The following is a 20,214-nucleotide window of genomic DNA, read 5'->3' on the forward strand; positions in this document are numbered from 1 at the left end:
TTGGACGCTATGTTGAACCCCATTTCACCTCACCTCACCCGCATTCGTTGTATTTATTAGATTTGCACATTTATATAAAGGGGGACGTTACATCTAAAAAAGGTGGACGTTATATCAATAAATATCCAGGAGAATCTAGAAGGTCAAAACAACTCAAACTGGGACTTTATTCTAGACACGTTTGACCAAACTGTATTCTGCTGCGATAATAATTATAGAAAGTGATTAATTTATGTTCGTTATTGAATGTTTGTTAGTTTGTTTGTTTGTTGTTTTACGCTACACTCGGCAATATTCCAGCTATATGACGGCGGTCTATAAATAGAGTCTGGACCTGACAATCCAGTGATTGACATCATGAGCATCGATCCACGCAATTGGGATACGATGACATGTGTTATCCGAGTCAGCGATAAGTCGCCTCTTACGACAAGCATAATCGCCTTTGTCGGAAAGCATGGGTTGTTGAAGACCTATTCTAACCCGGACCTTCACGGGTCCGTTATTAAATGTACACATCATGATTGGTCGTTGTGTAGTGGGATGGACAAAGGAGTCTTTACATGTAACGGTAATATAGAAGCTGGTGATATTGATTATATTCTTGGTACTGGAGATATATTTCACATTTGTGAACACTTCAACATAGAGTCTCGTCATGAGTCAAAACAGAGAGAAGCTGGAACATAACATTTCCTCCTCAAAGGAATTCTGCGGAATATTAGGAAAAGTGAACTTTACCAAGGTAGGAAGTAATCGTACAGAAAGAGACGATTGGCTTGAATACTTCAAGACTATTTCAGAGGTACAGATTCTACAGATGCTTCAGGTGATATGAAGTGGAATTTAGGATTTGATAGTGAGTGTTATTTGACCACTGATATTTTAGAACTACCTATAAGTAGTTATGAAATTATAGCTGCTGTTCAGCGTTGGAAAATCAAATAGATGTCCTGTTATGTATTGGTTAAAATCGGATTTTTTATAATATTCTCTAAAGGCAATATTACCATATCTTGAATTATGATTCAACACTATTTTAGAAACTAGTACCTTTCCCAAAGACTGGACACTGGTTGTTATTGTTTCTCTTCAATGAGGTGAATAATTGCAGAGGTATTACACTTTCGAGTATATTTAGCAATTATTATGTTTCAATTATTAATAATCGTTTGATATTTTGGTCCGATTCATTGATAAAAAGTGTCGAAGAGCAAGTTGGATTTAGAATAAGGAACTCAACCATTGATAATATGTTGTTTTTTCTTCAGCAGAGCTCCAGATTACTTTTTGAGCTTTTTACTCTAGGGTTTCTATTTTAATTGGGTTATTACAATTTTCATTGGGTAACCAATATTTTTTCACTCATCTATTCTTGACTCTATTGGTTTTTTTCCCCAAAATGAGTCAACATTTTAAGATTTAAAAAAATATTAAATTATGCTTGTGTTTTAGAAAAAGGTCTCTTTCAACTGTATCTCAGTATACCAAGTAGACCGAGTACCCTGTGCACTAGCAGCATAAATGTTCTGTATTTATGTGGTATTTATATTGCATTGAAAGTTGTAGGCGCTGACAAGCAATTGGGAAAAATATGTTCTGCCTAGCAACTCCAACCACGCCAACTGCATTATTTTAATCAGAAGGTGATTCATCTTATTACCCACTGCCATTGTACTATACGCTTACATAAAATAACATAACAAAAATCCTTGCTTCTTATATATACTTCTCAACCATTTGTACACAACAAAACAATATGCATTCCTCCAGCCATTATACTGGACGCGTTGAGGTAACTGAAGAGGCGTAAAACCTAAACTTACTTATGTTGTGGGGGCACAAGATTGTCAAAGCAACCCTTTCCCGATCAGTCAACACTTGAACATGTTGAGGAGGCAACTCTTCTCATTTTTCTCGAGATTTTCTCCTCCTTTTTCCTGCCAACCAGTGTCGCACAGCATGTGAACAGTCATGTGTATCAATCTGGAGACCAAGCATCTTGATTTTCAGCAAAGTATCAAGCTAATCTGAGAATAGTGAAGACCTGTTATTTGACTTGAGGGGGTTCTGGGCACTAAACGAACGCTCACATTCAACGCTTGTAATTGTCATACATAGCCCAATATTGGCAAGAATGGCACAGTTTGGCATATAGACTGATGAACAAGATGATTTCTCTTACACAATTCCCGGAATTGGAAATGCTCAAATGAACCCATAATAATCGCTTTGAGGCGTGGCCACTCATCAACCAACTGCTATCTGTTCAGGAGAGGCTCAACGATCCTCACATTGTCATCGAAGCCATGTCCCATGTCCCCTTCCACCACACACACTTTCTTCTCACTCTCACATCTCAGCCACATGAGCAAGGACATCATTAGATTCAACATTAGATGAAGCATTTACCGTGAATGGCTCCAAAATTCTACTAAAATCACTGAAAATGTCACGGTCGTCGTTCCTAAAATTTAGCTTTGATATTTTTGCACAGATTCTTCAAATAGTCTCTCCTCAATCTCTCAAACTCTTCATCCATTGTGCATCGATAAGAAAAGTTTCTTTTCATAATAGTGGACACTGACTCCATCATGTTCTTCTCTGGTGATTTTGGATTTGACCTTTGTCAGGGCCTGCCCATCTGTACTCATGAAACACTCAAGTTTCGGCAATGTGGCATCAAGCAGGGGTTGAAGCTCACTGAACAACAGATTCCTCTTCTGTATCACACAGCTCAAAACAGCAAGCTCTGAATGAATATCTAACATAAATGCTATTGTTAAAAAATCTTAGTAGTCACTGAAATACTTAAACAATCCTTTAGCTGAGGCACACTTTTCTTCAGCAAATTTCAACAATGTTGACAGTACGGATGGATAGCATTCATACACTACTATGCAACTGCCGACTTTAAACCTAGCCACCTGATTGAGTGGGCTTCTTTAACAGAAAGTTCCGGAAAGTTTTAGAGTTTCTGTAGCTGTTTCAGTGTGGTTGTTCTGTTGCTAGAACCGTTTATGAAAAAATACAAACTGTTGAATTTATCTCTGAATTTAAGCAGGTAGTCAATCTTCTTGATGGCATCAACACATGCCAAGTTGAGTCTGTGAGTAACACAATGAGTTTGAACATAAAAGGGGGAATATTGTGCTTGCATCTGTTTTCCAACACCTGGTTTTCCCCCATCATCACTGCAGCACCATCTGTGAAGTACATTTGGACAAGTTAAGTCCTAACTTTGCAAACTCTGACACAACACCATTGCCCACTGTATGTGCGTATTGAATAAAAAAGTTGTAATGGCGTCCCCTTGTTTCACGTATCTGACACAAACTGACAGCGTTTTGTCCACTGTAATGTCTGTGCTTTCATCAAGTATGATAGCACATACTGGAGACGACTTGATGTCATCGACAATACTTGTCGTCAGCACAGACGAAATTGACTGTTGAATGCCAGTAACTGTATCCAAGCTCAGATTTTTAACACGACATCAAGGCCATTCAATCTCTGTAAGTTCAGCAAATCATTCACTTTCACAGAAGGAGATTCTGAGTTAGCATCATTATACACTGTGTTGAACAATATTTTCTCATCACTGTTCACATCACCAATGTCGACACCGTTAGGAATGTCTTTACCTTCATACTCCTTTCTTTCACAGGCTTGTTTCTGTTCGCCACTTTCGATGTGTCTAGTGTTAATGGACTTTTGTATGTTACTGGTGCCATCGATATCGTTAGCCCACACATTTGTTAATTTGAACATGGTTTCATAATAGCGACACAAACTACAGCTCATGAAAAGCGTTTCAACCTTATCTTAAAAAATAAGCCATGGAAACTTCCATTCACGGTTTTCCATTCAGTGATTGTTCGTTTACTCACATTTCCGCACTCAATGGCCCCGAGCGCTCTGATTGGTAAATATCCCCATGTGCGTTTGTTATGGTTGGAGGGCGGACCAATCACAGCACTCGCCGCCATTGTGCGCAGAGATTTGTTGTTTGCTTCCGTGACCCACAGCCGTGACTGAGCAAATATTTCGACAAATCGACATTAATTTATACGTATGTCATATTGCAATATGACATCGTTTTTAGTTGGTCACCGAGCCATGTTGGAATCATTGGTAACACAATGACTGTGGGGATTATTAGGAAAAGTGAACTTTACGAAGGTAGGAAGTAATCGTACAGAAAGAGACGATTGGCTTGAATACTTCAAGACTATTTCAGAGGTACAGATTCTACAGATGCTTCAGGTGATATGAAGTGGAATTTAGGATTTGATAGTGAGTGTTATTTGACCACTGATATTTTAGAACTACCTATAAGTAGTCATGAAATTATAGCTGCTGTTCAGCGTTGGAAAATCAAATAGATGTCCTGTTATGTATTGGTTAAAATCGGATTTTTTATAATTTTCTCTAAAGGCAATATTACCATCTCGAATTATGATTCAACACTATTTTAGAAACTAGTACCTTTCCCAAAGACTGGACACTTGGTGTTATTGTTTCTCTTCAATGAGGTGAATAATTGCAGAGGTATTACACTTTCAAGTATATTTAGCAATTATTATGTTTCAATTATTAATAATCGTTTGATATTTTGGTCCGATTCATTGATAAAAAGTGTCGAAGAGCAAGTTGGATTTAGAATAAGGAACTCAACCATTGATGATATGTTTTTTTTCTTCAGCAGAGCTCCAGATTACTTTTTGAGCTTTTTACTCTAGGGTTTCTATTTTAATTGGGTTATTACAATTTTCATTGGGTAACCAATATTTTTTCACTCATCTATTCTTGACTCTTTTGGGATTTTTCCCCAAAATGAGTCAACATTTTAAGATTTAAAAAAAAATGAAATTATGGTTGTGTTTTAGAAAAAGGTCTCTTTCAACTGTATCTCAGTATACCAAGTAGACCGAGTACCCTGTGCACTAGCAGCATAAATGTTCTGTATTTATGTGGTATTTATATTGCATTGAAAGTTGTAGGCGCTGACAAGCAATTGGGAAAAAAATGTTCTGCCTAGCAACTCCAACCACGCCAACTGCATTATTTTAATCAGAAGGTGATTCATCTTATTACCCACTGCCATTGTTGTATATGCTTACATAAAATAACAAAACAAAAGTCCTCGCTTCGTATATTTACTTCTCAACTATTTGTCCACAACAAAAAACTATACGTTCGTCCTGCCATAATACTGGACGCCGTGAGGTAACTGAAACATTATTTGAACGCTTGTAATTGTCATACATAGCCCAATATTGGCAAGACTGGCACAGTTTGGCAATATAGACTGATGAACAAGAGGATTTCTATTACACAATTCCCAGATTTAGAAATGCTCAAATGAACCCATAATAATCGCTTTGAGGCGTGGCCACTCATCAACCAACTGCTCTCTGTCCAGGAGAGGCTCAACAATTCTCACATTCTCCCTGAAGCCATGTCCCCTTCCACCACACACACTTTCTTCTCACTCTCACATCTCGGCTGCATGGGCAGGGGCATCATCAAATTCAGCATCAGATGTAGCATTAACCGTGAATGGCTCCAAAACCTTACTAAAATCACTGAAAATTTCACAGTCTGGCTTTGATTTTTAGCTTTGATATTTTTTGCACAGATTCTTCAAATATTTTCTCCTCAATCTCTCAAACTCTTCACCCATTGTGCATCGATAAGACAAGTTTCTTTTCATAATAGTGGACACTGACTCCATCATGTTCTTCTCTGGTGATTTTGGATTTGACCTCTGTCAGGGCCTGCCCATTTGTACTCGTGAAACACTCGAGTTTCGGCAATGTGGCATCAAGCAGGGGTTGAAGCTCACTGAAGAACATATTCCTCTTCTGTAACTCACAGCTCAAAACAGCAAGCTCTGAATGAACATCTGACATAAATGCTATTGTTAACAAAACGTTGTAGTCACTGAAATACTTAAACAATCCTTTAGCTGAGGCACACTTTTCTTCAGCAAATTTCAACAATGTTGACAGTACGGATGGATAGCATTCATACACTACTATAGAACTGCCGACTTTAAACCTAGCCACCTGATTGAGTGGGCTTCCTTGACAGAAAGTTCCGGAAAGTTTTAGAGTTTCTGTAGCTGTTTCAGTGTGGTTGTTCTGTTGCTAGAACCGTTTATGAAAAAATACAAACTGTTGAATTTATCTCTGAATTTAAGCAGGTAGTCAATCTTCTTGATGGCATCAACACATGCCAAGTTGAGTCTGTGAGTAACACAATGAGTTTGAACATAAAAGGGGGAATATTGTGCTTGCATCTGTTTTCCAACACCTGGTTTTCCCCCATCATCACTGCAGCACCATCTGTGAAGTACATTTGGACAAGTTAAGTCCTAACTTTGCAAACTCTTACACAGCACCATTGCCCACTGTATGTGCGTATTGAATAAAAAAGTTGTAATGGCTTCCCCTTGTTTCACGTATCTGACACAAACTGACAGCGTTTTGTCCACTGTAATGTCTGTGCTTTCATCAAGCATGATAGCACATACTGGAGACGACTTGATGTCATCGACAATACTTGTCGTCAGCACAGACGAAATTGACTGTTCAATGCCAGTAACTGTATCCTAGCTCAGGTTTTATAACTGACATCAAGACCATTCAGTCTCTGTAAGTTCAGCAAATCATTCACTTTCACAGAAGGAGATTCTGAGTTAGCATCATCATACACTGTGTTGAACAATAATCATCACTGTTCACATCACCAATGTCGACACCGTTAGGAATGTCTTTACCTTCATACTCCCTTCTTTCACAGGCTTGTTTCTGTTCGCCACTTTCGATGTGTCTAGTGTTAATGGACTTTTGTATGTTACTGGTGCCATCGATATCGTTAGCCCACACATTTGTTAATTTGAACATGGTTTCATAATAGCGACACAAACTACAGCTCATGAAAAGCGTTTCAACCTTATCTTAAAAAATAAGCCATGGAAACTTCCATTCACGGTTTTCCATTCAGTGATTGTTCGTTTACTCACATTTCCGCACTCAATGGCCCCGAGCGCTCTGATTGGTAAATATCCCCATGTGCGTTTGTTATGGTTGGAGGGCGGACCATTCACAGCACTCGCCGCCATTGTGCGCAGAGATTTGTTGTTTGCTTCCGTGACCCACAGCCGTGACTGAGCAAATATTTCGACAAATCGACATTAATTTATACGTATGTCATATTGCAATATGACATCGTTTTTAGTTGGTCACCGAGCCATGTTGGAATCATTGGTAACACAATGACTGTGGGGATTATTAGGAAAAGTGAACTTTACGAAGGTAGGAAGTAATCGTACAGAAAGAGACGATTGGCTTGAATACTTCAAGACTATTTCAGAGGTACAGATTCTACAGATGCTTCAGGTGATATGAAGTGGAATTTAGGATTTGATAGTGAGTGTTATTTGACCACTGATATTTTAGAACTACCTATAAGTAGTCATGAAATTATAGCTGCTGTTCAGCGTTGGAAAATCAAATAGATGTCCTGTTATGTATTGGTTAAAATCGGATTTTTTATAATTTTCTCTAAAGGCAATATTACCATCTCGAATTATGATTCAACACTATTTTAGAAACTAGTACCTTTCCCAAAGACTGGACACTTGGTGTTATTGTTTCTCTTCAATGAGGTGAATAATTGCAGAGGTATTACACTTTCAAGTATATTTAGCAATTATTATGTTTCAATTATTAATAATCGTTTGATATTTTGGTCCGATTCATTGATAAAAAGTGTCGAAGAGCAAGTTGGATTTAGAATAAGGAACTCAACCATTGATGATATGTTTTTTTTCTTCAGCAGAGCTCCAGATTACTTTTTGAGCTTTTTACTCTAGGGTTTCTATTTTAATTGGGTTATTACAATTTTCATTGGGTAACCAATATGTTTTCACTCATCTATTCTTGACTCTTTTGGGATTTTTCCCCAAAATGAGTCAACATTTTAAGATTTAAAAAAAAATGAAATTATGGTTGTGTTTTAGAAAAAGGTCTCTTTCAACTGTATCTCAGTATACCAAGTAGACCAGTACCCTGTGCACTAGCAGCATAAATGTTCTGTATTTATGTGGTATTTATATTGCATTGAAAGTTGTAGGCGCTGACAAGCAATTGGGAAAAAAATGTTCTGCCTAGCAACTCCAACCACGCCAACTGCATTATTTTAATCAGAAGGTGATTCATCTTATTACCCACTGCCATTGTTGTATATGCTTACATAAAATAACAAAACAAAAGTCCTCGCTTCGTATATTTACTTCTCAACTATTTGTCCACAACAAAAAAACTATACGTTCGTCCTGCCATAATACTGGACGCCGTGAGGTAACTGAAACATTATTTGAACGCTTGTAATTGTCATACATAGCCCAATATTGGCAAGACTGGCACAGTTTGGCAATATAGACTGATGAACAAGAGGATTTCTATTACACAATTCCCAGATTTAGAAATGCTCAAATGAACCCATAATAATCGCTTTGAGGCGTGGCCACTCATCAACCAACTGCTCTCTGTCCAGGAGAGGCTCAACAATTCTCACATTCTCCCTGAAGCCATGTCCCCTTCCACCACACACACTTTCTTCTCACTCTCACATTTCGGCTGCATGGGCAGGGGCATCATCAAATTCAGCATCAGATGTAGCATTAACCGTGAATGGCTCCAAAACCTTACTAAAATCACTGAAAATTTCACAGTCTGGCTTTGATTTTTAGCTTTGATATTTTTTGCACAGATTCTTCAAATATTTTCTCCTCAATCTCTCAAACTCTTCACCCATTGTGCATCGATAAGACAAGTTTCTTTTCATAATAGTGGACACTGACTCCATCATGCTCTTCTCTGGTGATTTTGGATTTGACCTCTGTCAGGGCCTGCCCATTTGTACTCGTGAAACACTCGAGTTTCGGCAATGTGGCATCAAACAGGGGTTGAAGCTCACTGAAGAACATATTCCTCTTCTGTAACTCACAGCTCAAAACAGCAAGCTCTGAATGAACATCTGACATAAATGCTATTGTTAACAAAACGTTGTAGTCACTGAAATACTTAAACAATCCTTTAGCTGAGGCACACTTTTCTTCAGCAAATTTCAACAATGTTGACAGTACGGATGGATAGCATTCATACACTACTATAGAACTGCCGACTTTAAACCTAGCCACCTGATTGAGTGGGCTTCCTTGACAGAAAGTTCCGGAAAGTTTTAGAGTTTCTGTAGCTGTTTCAGTGTGGTTGTTCTGTTGCTAGAACCGTTTATGAAAAAATACAAACTGTTGAATTTATCTCTGAATTTAAGCAGGTAGTCAATCTTCTTGATGGCATCAACACATGCCAAGTTGAGTCTGTGAGTAACACAATGAGTTTGAACATAAAAGGGGGAATATTGTGCTTGCATCTGTTTTCCAACACCTGTTTTTCCCCTATCATCACTGCAGCACCATCTGTGAAGTACATTTGGACAAGTTAAGTCCTAACTTTGCAAACTCTTACACAGCACCATTGCCCACTGTATGTGCGTATTGAATAAAAAAGTTGTAATGGCTTCCCCTTGTTTCACGTATCTGACACAAACTGACAGCGTTTTGTCCACTGTAATGTCTGTGCTTTCATCAAGCATGATAGCACATACTGGAGACGACTTGATGTCATCGACAATACTTGTCGTCAGCACAGACGAAATTGACTGTTCAATGCCAGTAACTGTATCCTAGCTCAGGTTTTATAACTGACATCAAGACCATTCAGTCTCTGTAAGTTCAGCAAATCATTCACTTTCACAGAAGGAGATTCTGAGTTAGCATCATTATACACTGTGTTGAACAATAATCATCACTGTTCACATCACCAATGTCGACACCGTTAGGAATGTCTTTACCTTCATACTCCCTTCTTTCACAGGCTTGTTTCTGTTCGCCACTTTCGATGTGTCTAGTGTTAATGGACTTTTGTATGTTACTGGTGCCATCGATATCGTTAGCCCACACATTTGTTAATTTGAACATGGTTTCATAATAGCGACACAAACTACAGCTCATGAAAAGCGTTTCAACCTTATCTTAAAAAATAAGCCATGGAAACTTCCATTCACGGTTTTCCATTCAGTGATTGTTCGTTTACTCACATTTCCGCACTCAATGGCCCCGAGCGCTCTGATTGGTAAATATCCCCATGTGCGTTTGTTATGGTTGGAGGGCGGACCATTCACAGCACTCGCCGCCATTGTGCGCAGAGATTTGTTGTTTGCTTCCGTGACCCACAGCCGTGACTGAGCAAATATTTCGACAAATCGACATTAATTTATACGTATGTCATATTGCAATATGACATCGTTTTTAGTTGGTCACCGAGCCATGTTGGAATCATTGGTAACACAATGACTGTGGGGATTATTAGGAAAAGTGAACTTTACGAAGGTAGGAAGTAATCGTACAGAAAGAGACGATTGGCTTGAATACTTCAAGACTATTTCAGAGGTACAGATTCTACAGATGCTTCAGGTGATATGAAGTGGAATTTAGGATTTGATAGTGAGTGTTATTTGACCACTGATATTTTAGAACTACCTATAAGTAGTCATGAAATTATAGCTGCTGTTCAGCGTTGGAAAATCAAATAGATGTCCTGTTATGTATTGGTTAAAATCGGATTTTTTATAATTTTCTCTAAAGGCAATATTACCATCTCGAATTATGATTCAACACTATTTTAGAAACTAGTACCTTTCCCAAAGACTGGACACTTGGTGTTATTGTTTCTCTTCAATGAGGTGAATAATTGCAGAGGTATTACACTTTCAAGTATATTTAGCAATTATTATGTTTCAATTATTAATAATCGTTTGATATTTTGGTCCGATTCATTGATAAAAAGTGTCGAAGAGCAAGTTGGATTTAGAATAAGGAACTCAACCATTGATGATATGTTTTTTTTCTTCAGCAGAGCTCCAGATTACTTTTTGAGCTTTTTACTCTAGGGTTTCTATTTTAATTGGGTTATTACAATTTTCATTGGGTAACCAATATGTTTTCACTCATCTATTCTTGACTCTTTTGGGATTTTCCCCCAAAATGAGTCAACATTTTAAGATTTAAAAAAAAATGAAATTATGGTTGTGTTTTAGAAAAAGGTCTCTTTCAACTGTATCTCAGTATACCAAGTAGACCAGTACCCTGTGCACTAGCAGCATAAATGTTCTGTATTTATGTGGTATTTATATTGCATTGAAAGTTGTAGGCGCTGACAAGCAATTGGGAAAAAAATGTTCTGCCTAGCAACTCCAACCACGCCAACTGCATTATTTTAATCAGAAGGTGATTCATCTTATTACCCACTGCCTTTGTTGTATATGCTTACATAAAATAACAAAACAAAAGTCCTCGCTTCGTATATTTACTTCTCAACTATTTGTCCACAACAAAAAACTATACGTTCGTCCTGCCATAATACTGGACGCCGTGAGGTAACTGAAACATTATTTGAACGCTTGTAATTGTCATACATAGCCCAATATTGGCAAGACTGGCACAGTTTGGCAATATAGACTGATGAATAAGAGGATTTCTATTACACAATTCCCAGATTTAGAAATGCTCAAATGAACCCATAATAATCGCTTTGAGGCGTGGCCACTCATCAACCAACTGCTCTCTGTCCAGGAGAGGCTCAACAATTCTCACATTCTCCCTGAAGCCATGTCCCCTTCCACCACACACACTTTCTTCTCACTCTCACATCTCGGCTGCATGGGCAGGGGCATCATCAAATTCAGCATCAGATGTAGCATTAACCGTGAATGGCTCCAAAACCTTACTAAAATCACTGAAAATTTCACAGTCTGGCTTTGATTTTTAGCTTTGATATTTTTTGCACAGATTCTTCAAATATTTTCTCCTCAATCTCTCAAACTCTTCACCCATTGTGCATCGATAAGACAAGTTTCTTTTCATAATAGTGGACACTGACTCCATCATGCTCTTCTCTGGTGATTTTGGATTTGACCTCTGTCAGGGCCTGCCCATTTGTACTCGTGAAACACTCGAGTTTCGGCAATGTGGCATCAAGCAGGGGTTGAAGCTCACTGAAGAACATATTCCTCTTCTGTAACTCACAGCTCAAAACAGCAAGCTCTGAATGAACATCTGACATAAATGCTATTGTTAACAAAACGTTGTAGTCACTGAAATACTTAAACAATCCTTTAGCTGAGGCACACTTTTCTTCAGCAAATTTCAACAATGTTGACAGTACGGATGGATAGCATTCATACACTACTATAGAACTGCCGACTTTAAACCTAGCCACCTGATTGAGTGGGCTTCCTTGACAGAAAGTTCCGGAAAGTTTTAGAGTTTCTGTAGCTGTTTCGGTGTGGTTGTTCTGTTGCTAGAACCGTTTATGAAAAAATACAAACTGTTGAATTTATCTCTGAATTTAAGCAGGTAGTCAATCTTCTTGATGGCATCAACACATGCCAAGTTGAGTCTGTGAGTAACACAATGAGTTTGAACATAAAAGGGGGAATATTGTGCTTGCATCTGTTTTCCAACACCTGTTTTTCCCCCATCATCACTGCAGCACCATCTGTGAAGTACATTTGGACAAGTTAAGTCCTAACTTTGCAAACTCTTACACAGCACCATTGCCCACTGTATGTGCGTATTGAATAAAAAAGTTGTAATGGCTTCCCCTTGTTTCACGTATCTGACACAAACTGACAGCGTTTTGTCCACTGTAATGTCTGTGCTTTCATCAAGCATGATAGCACATACTGGAGACGACTTGATGTCATCGACAATACTTGTCGTCAGCACAGACGAAATTGACTGTTCAATGCCAGTAACTGTATCCTAGCTCAGGTTTTATAACTGACATCAAGACCATTCAGTCTCTGTAAGTTCAGCAAATCATTCACTTTCACAGAAGGAGATTCTGAGTTAGCATCATTATACACTGTGTTGAACAATAATCATCACTGTTCACATCACCAATGTCGACACCGTTAGGAATGTCTTTACCTTCATACTCCCTTCTTTCACAGGCTTGTTTCTGTTCGCCACTTTCGATGTGTCTAGTGATACTGGACTTTTGTATGTTACTGGTGCCATCGATATCGTAAGCCCACACATTTGTTAATTTGAACATGGTTTCATAATAGCGACACAAACTACAGCTCATGAAAAGCGTTTCACCCTTATCTTAAAAAATAAGCCATGGAAACTTCCATTCACGGTTTTCCATTCAGTGATTGTTCGTTTACTCACATTTCCGCACTCCATGGCCCCGAGCGCTCTGATTGGTAAATATCCCCATGTGCGTTTGTTATGGTTGGAGCGCGGACCAATCACAGCACTCGCCGCCATTGTGCGCAGAGATTTGTTGTTTGCTTCCGTGACCCACAGCCGTGACTGAGCAAATATTTCGACAAATCGACATTAATTTATACGTATGTCATATTGCAATATGACATCGTTTTTAGTTGGTCACCGAGCCATGTTGGAATCATTGGTAACACAATGACTGTTGCTGCAGCTAAAGCAGCACTCAGCACTCAACACTTCTTATTATATAGAGTGATTATAGACCTGTGACTCTACCCTCGAGGGGTGGTTGAAGTAACATAAAAGTATTGTACCCCTAGGAGCGTAAGTTCCACGCCATTCAAAGCATTTTCATTCATGCCAGAAGTCGTATATTTGTCATTTAACTCGGATGGTTAAACCTTCATACCATTGCCAAATGCTGAAGGGAACCGTGCAGGTAGCAGAGTTATTGAAAGTCCCCACAGTCCCAAGTATGGTGGCCTCACATTGGTTGCTGACAATCTTTAGCCCATTTTATTTTGTGTTGTTGAATAACCTACCTACCTACCTACCTACCTACCTACCGATCCTACCCTACCCTACCCTACCCTACCCTATCCTACCCTACCCACCCACCTACCTATCCTACCGTACCCTACCCTACCCTATCTTACCCTACCCTACCCTACCCTACCCTACCCTACCCTACCCTACCCTACCCTACCCTACCCTACCCTACCCTACCCACACCTACCCTACCCTACCCACCCACCTACCTACCTATTCACTGTGCACAGTTGCATCCCTTCTATGATTGGGGCTTCGAGTCCCGGTTCTCCCCGATTATGTTTCTTGGTTTGTCAGCATCCTACCCGTGCTCGTAGGTTTCGACGAAGTGGTAAACGTCTGAGACCTGCATCACTTCGGGTTTATCTCCCACATTGAGCGGACACACCGCAATATAATACTGTTAAAAGGGTCGTCAAACCCAACTCACTCACTCACTCACCCTAGCCGATTTAACGTTCAGTTGTAATTAATTTACATATTAACCAGTGTACATAGATGAAGTCATTCGACCCCTTCACCAAAACTGTATCAGCATCCAGTGACAAGAACAACACATGTGCAGGACGTTGTAACATAAGTTACGGTTACAAATTGTTCATATTCAGTGATTTTAGGACTCTAAATATAAGTGACAAAACCATTTCCCTCTTCATCAATGAACAATTCCGATCTCCTAAGCATGTGCTTTTGAATCACTATCAAATAGTGATGGCATGACGTGTTTGCAAAACGAATGAAAATGGAGAAAAAAAAAGACTGGAGACATATAGTAAAAAGGAAATATGGGAATTGTATCGGACATCATTCTAGTAATCGATGCTTCAATTTTGTAAATAAATGTCCTCTACATATCCACCCAAAAACGTTTTGAAAGCTTAAGGTGTTGTAACCCTGATCAATCCAATTTTGAGCATGAATCGTGTGACTTTTCGTGTGAATCTTCGTAGAACTTGCATGCTCGACTGTACCTAACGAGTTATGAAGATTAGATTGATGGACGGTATTTGAAACCAAACGTTGATTGGACCGATGCGTGATTTGGCAGATCTTTTCCCCTGTAAACATACTGGCCTCTTGGACAATTAATGTAGTGGTGCTTACATTATAGTGATGATGCTTTTTGAGGCCTCATTAGTGGGAACCTTATTCCGCCAGTCAGGGAAGACATACTTTGGTTGTCTTCCAATTCTGTTTGAAAATAGGTTTTGCATTCTATCAAAGATATATAACGAACTAACTAAACCCACTCTAAAATACATTCGGCAAGGTTTACCTTTCCTGTTGGCCCTTCTTGGTGTGATAGTAGCAGTGCTGCATTGAAGAACTAAGTTACATCATTATTAATTTGTCCTTAATAATCATCTTTATAAATGTGTATTTAGTTCTCGACGCCGGATGGCTGACATCTTGAAGACGAGATGTCGTAACTCACTCTATCACTATAAATTTCATAAATTGCAAAATAAGCCACCTGTGAAAATCAACTGTGAAATATTCTTCTCCCTTTATACTTGATAGGCCATTGGTCAGGGATTGTCCTATAAAGCACGTGTTAAGGCATTATGTTATGTATAATTTGCACTTACACTACTGAACACAACCTCTCGTCTGCGGAGGAGCGATCCGTGATACTACCCCAAATGTATCCGGAATTACCAGGGTACGTTCGTGGAAATGCCGCGGTTCAGTACGTTTGCAGAAATGCCGCGGTTCTGTACGTTTGCAGAAACGCCGCTGTTCAGTACGTTTGCGGAATTGATGCAGTTCCTTAGCAGATCGTATTGTACTGCTGTGGCTTCTTCAAGAAAGAAGTTAGTAGTTGTAAGCAGTAGTTTATATAAGCATGCACATGAGAACTGATTTACTTTCACTTACTCACTGTGGAACACTGTTTCAACAGCTTACACAGGAAGAAACTTGGCTTTGAAGAAACCATCCAATGCCAGCTCAACATACATTCAATCGTGTCAACTATATACGTCAAGTGTTGTTGACGGGTCACCTTCAGGAGTATTTAATGACATGACATGTCACAGCGTTGGCTATGGTGATACGAATCCCTGGTGGCAGGTGGACTTACAGGACGTCTACAGAATATCTAGAGTTGAGATTGTTGGTCGTTCAGATTGCTGTGGTAAGTGTTCACATAAAGTATTGTAATATTGTGGTTAGGACCCGACCAAGTAATATCTTTTAAAGGGTCATTGAATTTTTGTTTTGATATAGAATATGTTTATCATGCGCTTCAATACATACATTCTCTGATAGGATTAGCCAAAAAATATATTTTTTGAAAAAAACATTGTTTTTTATAGCATCAAGCATGTCCAGATTTATCAGTTTTGCGTCAGTGTGTGGTTGGTTGCGTCACTGTGTGGGTGGTTGCGTCACTGTGTGGGTATTTGTGTCACTGTGTGGATGATTGCGTCAGTGTGTGGGTGGTTGCGTCAGTGTGTTGGTGGTTGCCGTGTCCCTGTGTGGGTGGCCGTGTCCCTGTGTGGGTGGTTGCGTCACTGTGTGGATGATTGTTTCAGTGTGTGGGTGGTTGCGTCAGTGTGTGGGTGGTTGCCGTGTCCCTGTGTGGGTGGCCGTGTCCCTGTGTGGGTGGTTGCGTCACTGTGTGGATGGCCGTGTCACTGTTTGGGTGGTTGCGTCAGTGTGTTGGTGGTTGCGTCACTGTGTTGGTGGTTGCGTCAGTGTGTGGGTGGCCATGTCACTGTGTGGGTGGCCGTGTCCCTGTGTGGTTGGTTGTGTCACTGTGTGTGTGGTTGCGTCACTGTGTTGGTGGTTGCGTCAGTGTGTGGGTGGCCGTGTCACTGTGTGGGTGGCCGTGTCCCTGTGTGGGTGGATGCGTCACTGTGTGGGTGGTTGCGTCACTGTGTGGGTGGTTGCGTCACTGTGTGGGTGGTTGCGTCACTGTGTGGGTGGTTGCGTCACTGTGGGGGTGGTTGCGTCACTGTGTGGGTGGTTGCGTCCCTGTGTGGGTGGTTGTGTCAGTGTGTGGGTGGTTGCGTCAGTGTGTGGGTGGTTGCGTCACTGTGTGGGTGGTTGCGTCCCTGTGTGGGTGGTTGCGTCACTGTGTGGATGGTTGTGTCAGTGTGTGGGTGATTGTGTCACTCTGTGGGTGGCCGTGTCACTGTGTGGGCGGCCGTGTCCCTGTGTGGGTGGTTGCGTCACTGTGTGGGTGGCTGCGTCACTGTGTTGGTGGTTGCGTCAGTGTGTGGGTAGCCGTGTCACTGTGTGGGTGGCCGTGTCCCTGTGTGGGTGGTTCCGTCACTGTGTGGGTGGTTGCGTCAGTGTGTGGGTGGTTGCGTCAGTGTGTGGGTGGTTGCGTCACTGTGTGGGTGGTTGCGTCACTGTGTGGGTGGTTGCGTCACTGTGTGGGTGGTTGTGTCACTGTGTGGGTGGCCGTGTCACTGTGTGGGTGGTTGCGTCCCTGTGTGGGTGGTTGCGTCACTGTGTGGATGGTTGTGTCAGTGTGTGGGTGATTGTGTCACTCTGTGGGTGGCCGTGTCAGTGTGTGGGTGGTTGCGTCTCTGTGTGGGTGGTTGCGTCACTGTGTGGCTGCGGTGCTGTGTACCTTTATGGGTGGATCTGTCCCACGACATGGGGGTTCGATGTCACCCAGGTCATAAAGCCTGACATCCCAAATGCATCTGTTCATAACTCCCATTTACTTATTATTTATAACAGAAACACGTTTCTGTTTGATTCAGCTGACAGGCTGCACGATTTCACCATCGATGTGTACGTCGATGACCCTGCCGTCACAGTGAGCGCCCAGCCCACGTTGTGTCACTACTACCACGGCGTCTTCAGGCCTACAACTCAAGACATCATGTGTGACTCTGTAGTTGCTGGGAGGTTTGTAAGGCTGTCAGGGAAGAAGACTCCACCCGCTGGAGACTTGTTTACATTGTGCGAGGTTTCTATCTATGAACCAGAAAAGTATGGTAAGCCAATGTGGAACAAACAGATTAACCTATTAATTTCGGAGATATCTCTTGTTTGGTGTTCAACGCTTATCTCAAAACATAGTCCATCTATGACTGTGGCCTGTAAATAATTAAAACTGGACAGGACAATCCGGTGATTGCCAGGGACCGATCCTGACCAGGAATTCTTGGATCTGCAATGGAAATTTGTTTGCATCAGAACGTCCTATATTTCGGCCCTTTCATCATTGAGTCTGTGTGTATACCCGTGTGTGCCTGTGTTTCTGCATGTGCGTATGTACGTTCGGCTGTGGTGGTTCGTGGGTGTTTGTTAGCTGGTGTTGGTGGATGAGGTGGTGCGGTGTTGTTGTGCGGTGTTGGTGGATGAGGTTCTGTAGCAATCATGTAACTATAAAGCATATATATATTGCTATTTGAATAATCATTTAGTGAATTAAAATTATATTAATGGATGAAACAAAAAGTGAATGGCATGTTCCTCATTTCATGACAAACTGTATAATGGTATAAGTTTAAACATTACAAAAATGTTTGATTAAATTGCCATTTAGCTCTTTAATCGATCTTATAGTTCAAATGGATTTGGTGGTCATTCTTGGTGATAATAATGTATGTCTTGCTTACTTACAAATAAGATCTAAATAAGTTCCCATCGTCAGTACTTCACTGGTTTTGTATACCCGGAAATTCATTGGGCCGACTAGCGGTGTAGTAGTGACTTGTGACTGTGCGAAGCCAAGTACTGAAAGAAGACAAAAGCAATGTGTTGAGCAGATGCCCTTTTGGCGACATAATGGGATTGAGCATTCGTTTGAGCACTCGGTGGATTCCCTATCGCTAGAACCATGCTGCATCTTGATTCATTGCTACAAATAGCGACTACAAGCGGTCGTATATATTCACGGATGATCAGGATGGATGGCGGTAGTGCCCGTGAAGTATTGATGATGGTAGGTTCCTAACATATTTTTCGTATCTTTTTATCAACAGCTGCTCACTTCCGAAACACAAATGTGTCACTGACTGGCTTGACTGTGGCAGCGTTACCCCTTGACCTCCTGAGCTGTGTCGTCAACTGTGTCACCGATCCTCTCTGCATAGCGGTCAAGATGGTCAGACACGAGACACGCGGGTGTCAACTTATTCATCGGCATGTTGACCCTGCTAGAACAACAAGATTGACACTTTCAAATTGCTTTGTCCCAACTTAAAATGTTCAAATGTAACTGCTTTGCTATAGCTGGGGACATAGGTAGCCCAGTTGTCCAAGGCTCTGCAATTCGCTGTCCTTCGGTGTGTGCTCATTGATCCGAATCTTATTTCGCCCCCATTGTATTTGTATGTTCGTCAGCACAATAACGTGACACACCTGGCTTTCCTCTTACATGAAGCTGATATTTCGTGATATAACTGATATACTGTTCAAATCAGCGTTACACCTCACTCACTCACTCACTAACTCACTCACTCACTCACGTGTCTATTTGACACTTGCCTATTCATGTTCTGTTTGCAATGTGCAATATGTGTGTCACTAAAATGTGCTGGATCTACTTCGCCTTGAGATACGGACTGTAAGAAATGGATTGCATGAGGAGTACTTAGGTACAGTTATTATAGTCTCGCAAATCATTTACTGTACTTCATGTAAACTCCAGCAAATCACTTCCTTTATATAAATGTGAACACATGTCAATCAGTCCTTGTATTGCAATTACTGCCGTTAAATAAATGTGCTCACTCCCGAATCAGTTGCTTAGTAGGCGACTCTTCAGGAAATAAAAAGGGTGATGATAGTGACAGGATATTGTGTTACCTCTGACATTATTCTGATCGTGGACAGTCTCTGTTCTTCCAGGTTAAAAGCTGTGTTGACCTCTCTGTTTGTGCCACCTGCCATGAGAAGATAATGATGAGGATTTCTTTATCTGGACAGGTTATTCTTGCCCGTAATACCTCATATTGGAATGGCCTTGTTTTAACCACCTTTTAAAGACTAGTTATTTGTGAGTGTTATAAACATTTGTCAGCAGGGTACAGTAAGAAGATCAGGCTATAAAATGGTTACCAATTCGAAATATAACATTATCCTTTAAATACTCCATGTTCCAAAGCTAATGTAATATAGTGTTTTATGTTGTGATATTCAACATCATGTTGTTCTTCTCCATAACAAATAACGAATCACAACGAGAATATATATTCCTACCTGTTTCAATTCATTTTTGCGACAATATTGTATTCATTCCTTTTCTTCAGACACAATAGTTGTATTCGGAAATGGTTTCCTTATATTATGGTTACTTGGTATTTAAATTATCCTAAATTACTCTACTATTG

General features: G+C 40.4%; 1 protein-coding gene across 1 annotated transcript; it reads left to right on the forward strand.

Moving 5' to 3' along the window:
* The first annotated feature begins 15,776 nt into the window (after window positions 1-15,776).
* On the forward strand, window positions 15,777-19,982 carry LOC124119011 (fucolectin-like). Its single transcript, XM_048387031.1, has 3 exons — window positions 15,777-16,052; window positions 17,635-17,871; window positions 18,865-19,982. Exons 1-3 carry the CDS (start codon window positions 15,941-15,943, stop codon window positions 19,083-19,085), a joined length of 570 nt encoding a protein of 189 aa, XP_048242988.1. The 5' UTR covers window positions 15,777-15,940; the 3' UTR covers window positions 19,086-19,982.
* The last annotated feature ends 232 nt before the right edge of the window (window positions 19,983-20,214 follow it).

Source organism: Haliotis rufescens, unplaced genomic scaffold, assembly GCF_023055435.1.
Source record: "Haliotis rufescens isolate VD_foot unplaced genomic scaffold, xgHalRufe1.0.p SCAF_63, whole genome shotgun sequence".
NCBI classification, from domain to species: Eukaryota; Metazoa; Mollusca; class Gastropoda; order Lepetellida; family Haliotidae; genus Haliotis; species Haliotis rufescens.

What these genes read in the sequence shown, in the direction of transcription:
- LOC124119011 (XM_048387031.1), top strand. Translation starts at nt 15,941, where the DNA reads ATGACATGTCACAGCGTTGGCTATGGTGATACGAATCCCTGGTGGCAG. An exon ending in TGGTCGTTCAGATTGCTGTG is followed by an intron (nt 16,053 to 17,634) that starts GTAAGTGTTCAC and finishes TGTTTGATTCAG; the next exon opens with CTGACAGGCTGCACGATTTC. An exon ending in CTATGAACCAGAAAAGTATG is followed by an intron (nt 17,872 to 18,864) that starts GTAAGCCAATGT and finishes TTTTATCAACAG; the next exon opens with CTGCTCACTTCCGAAACACA.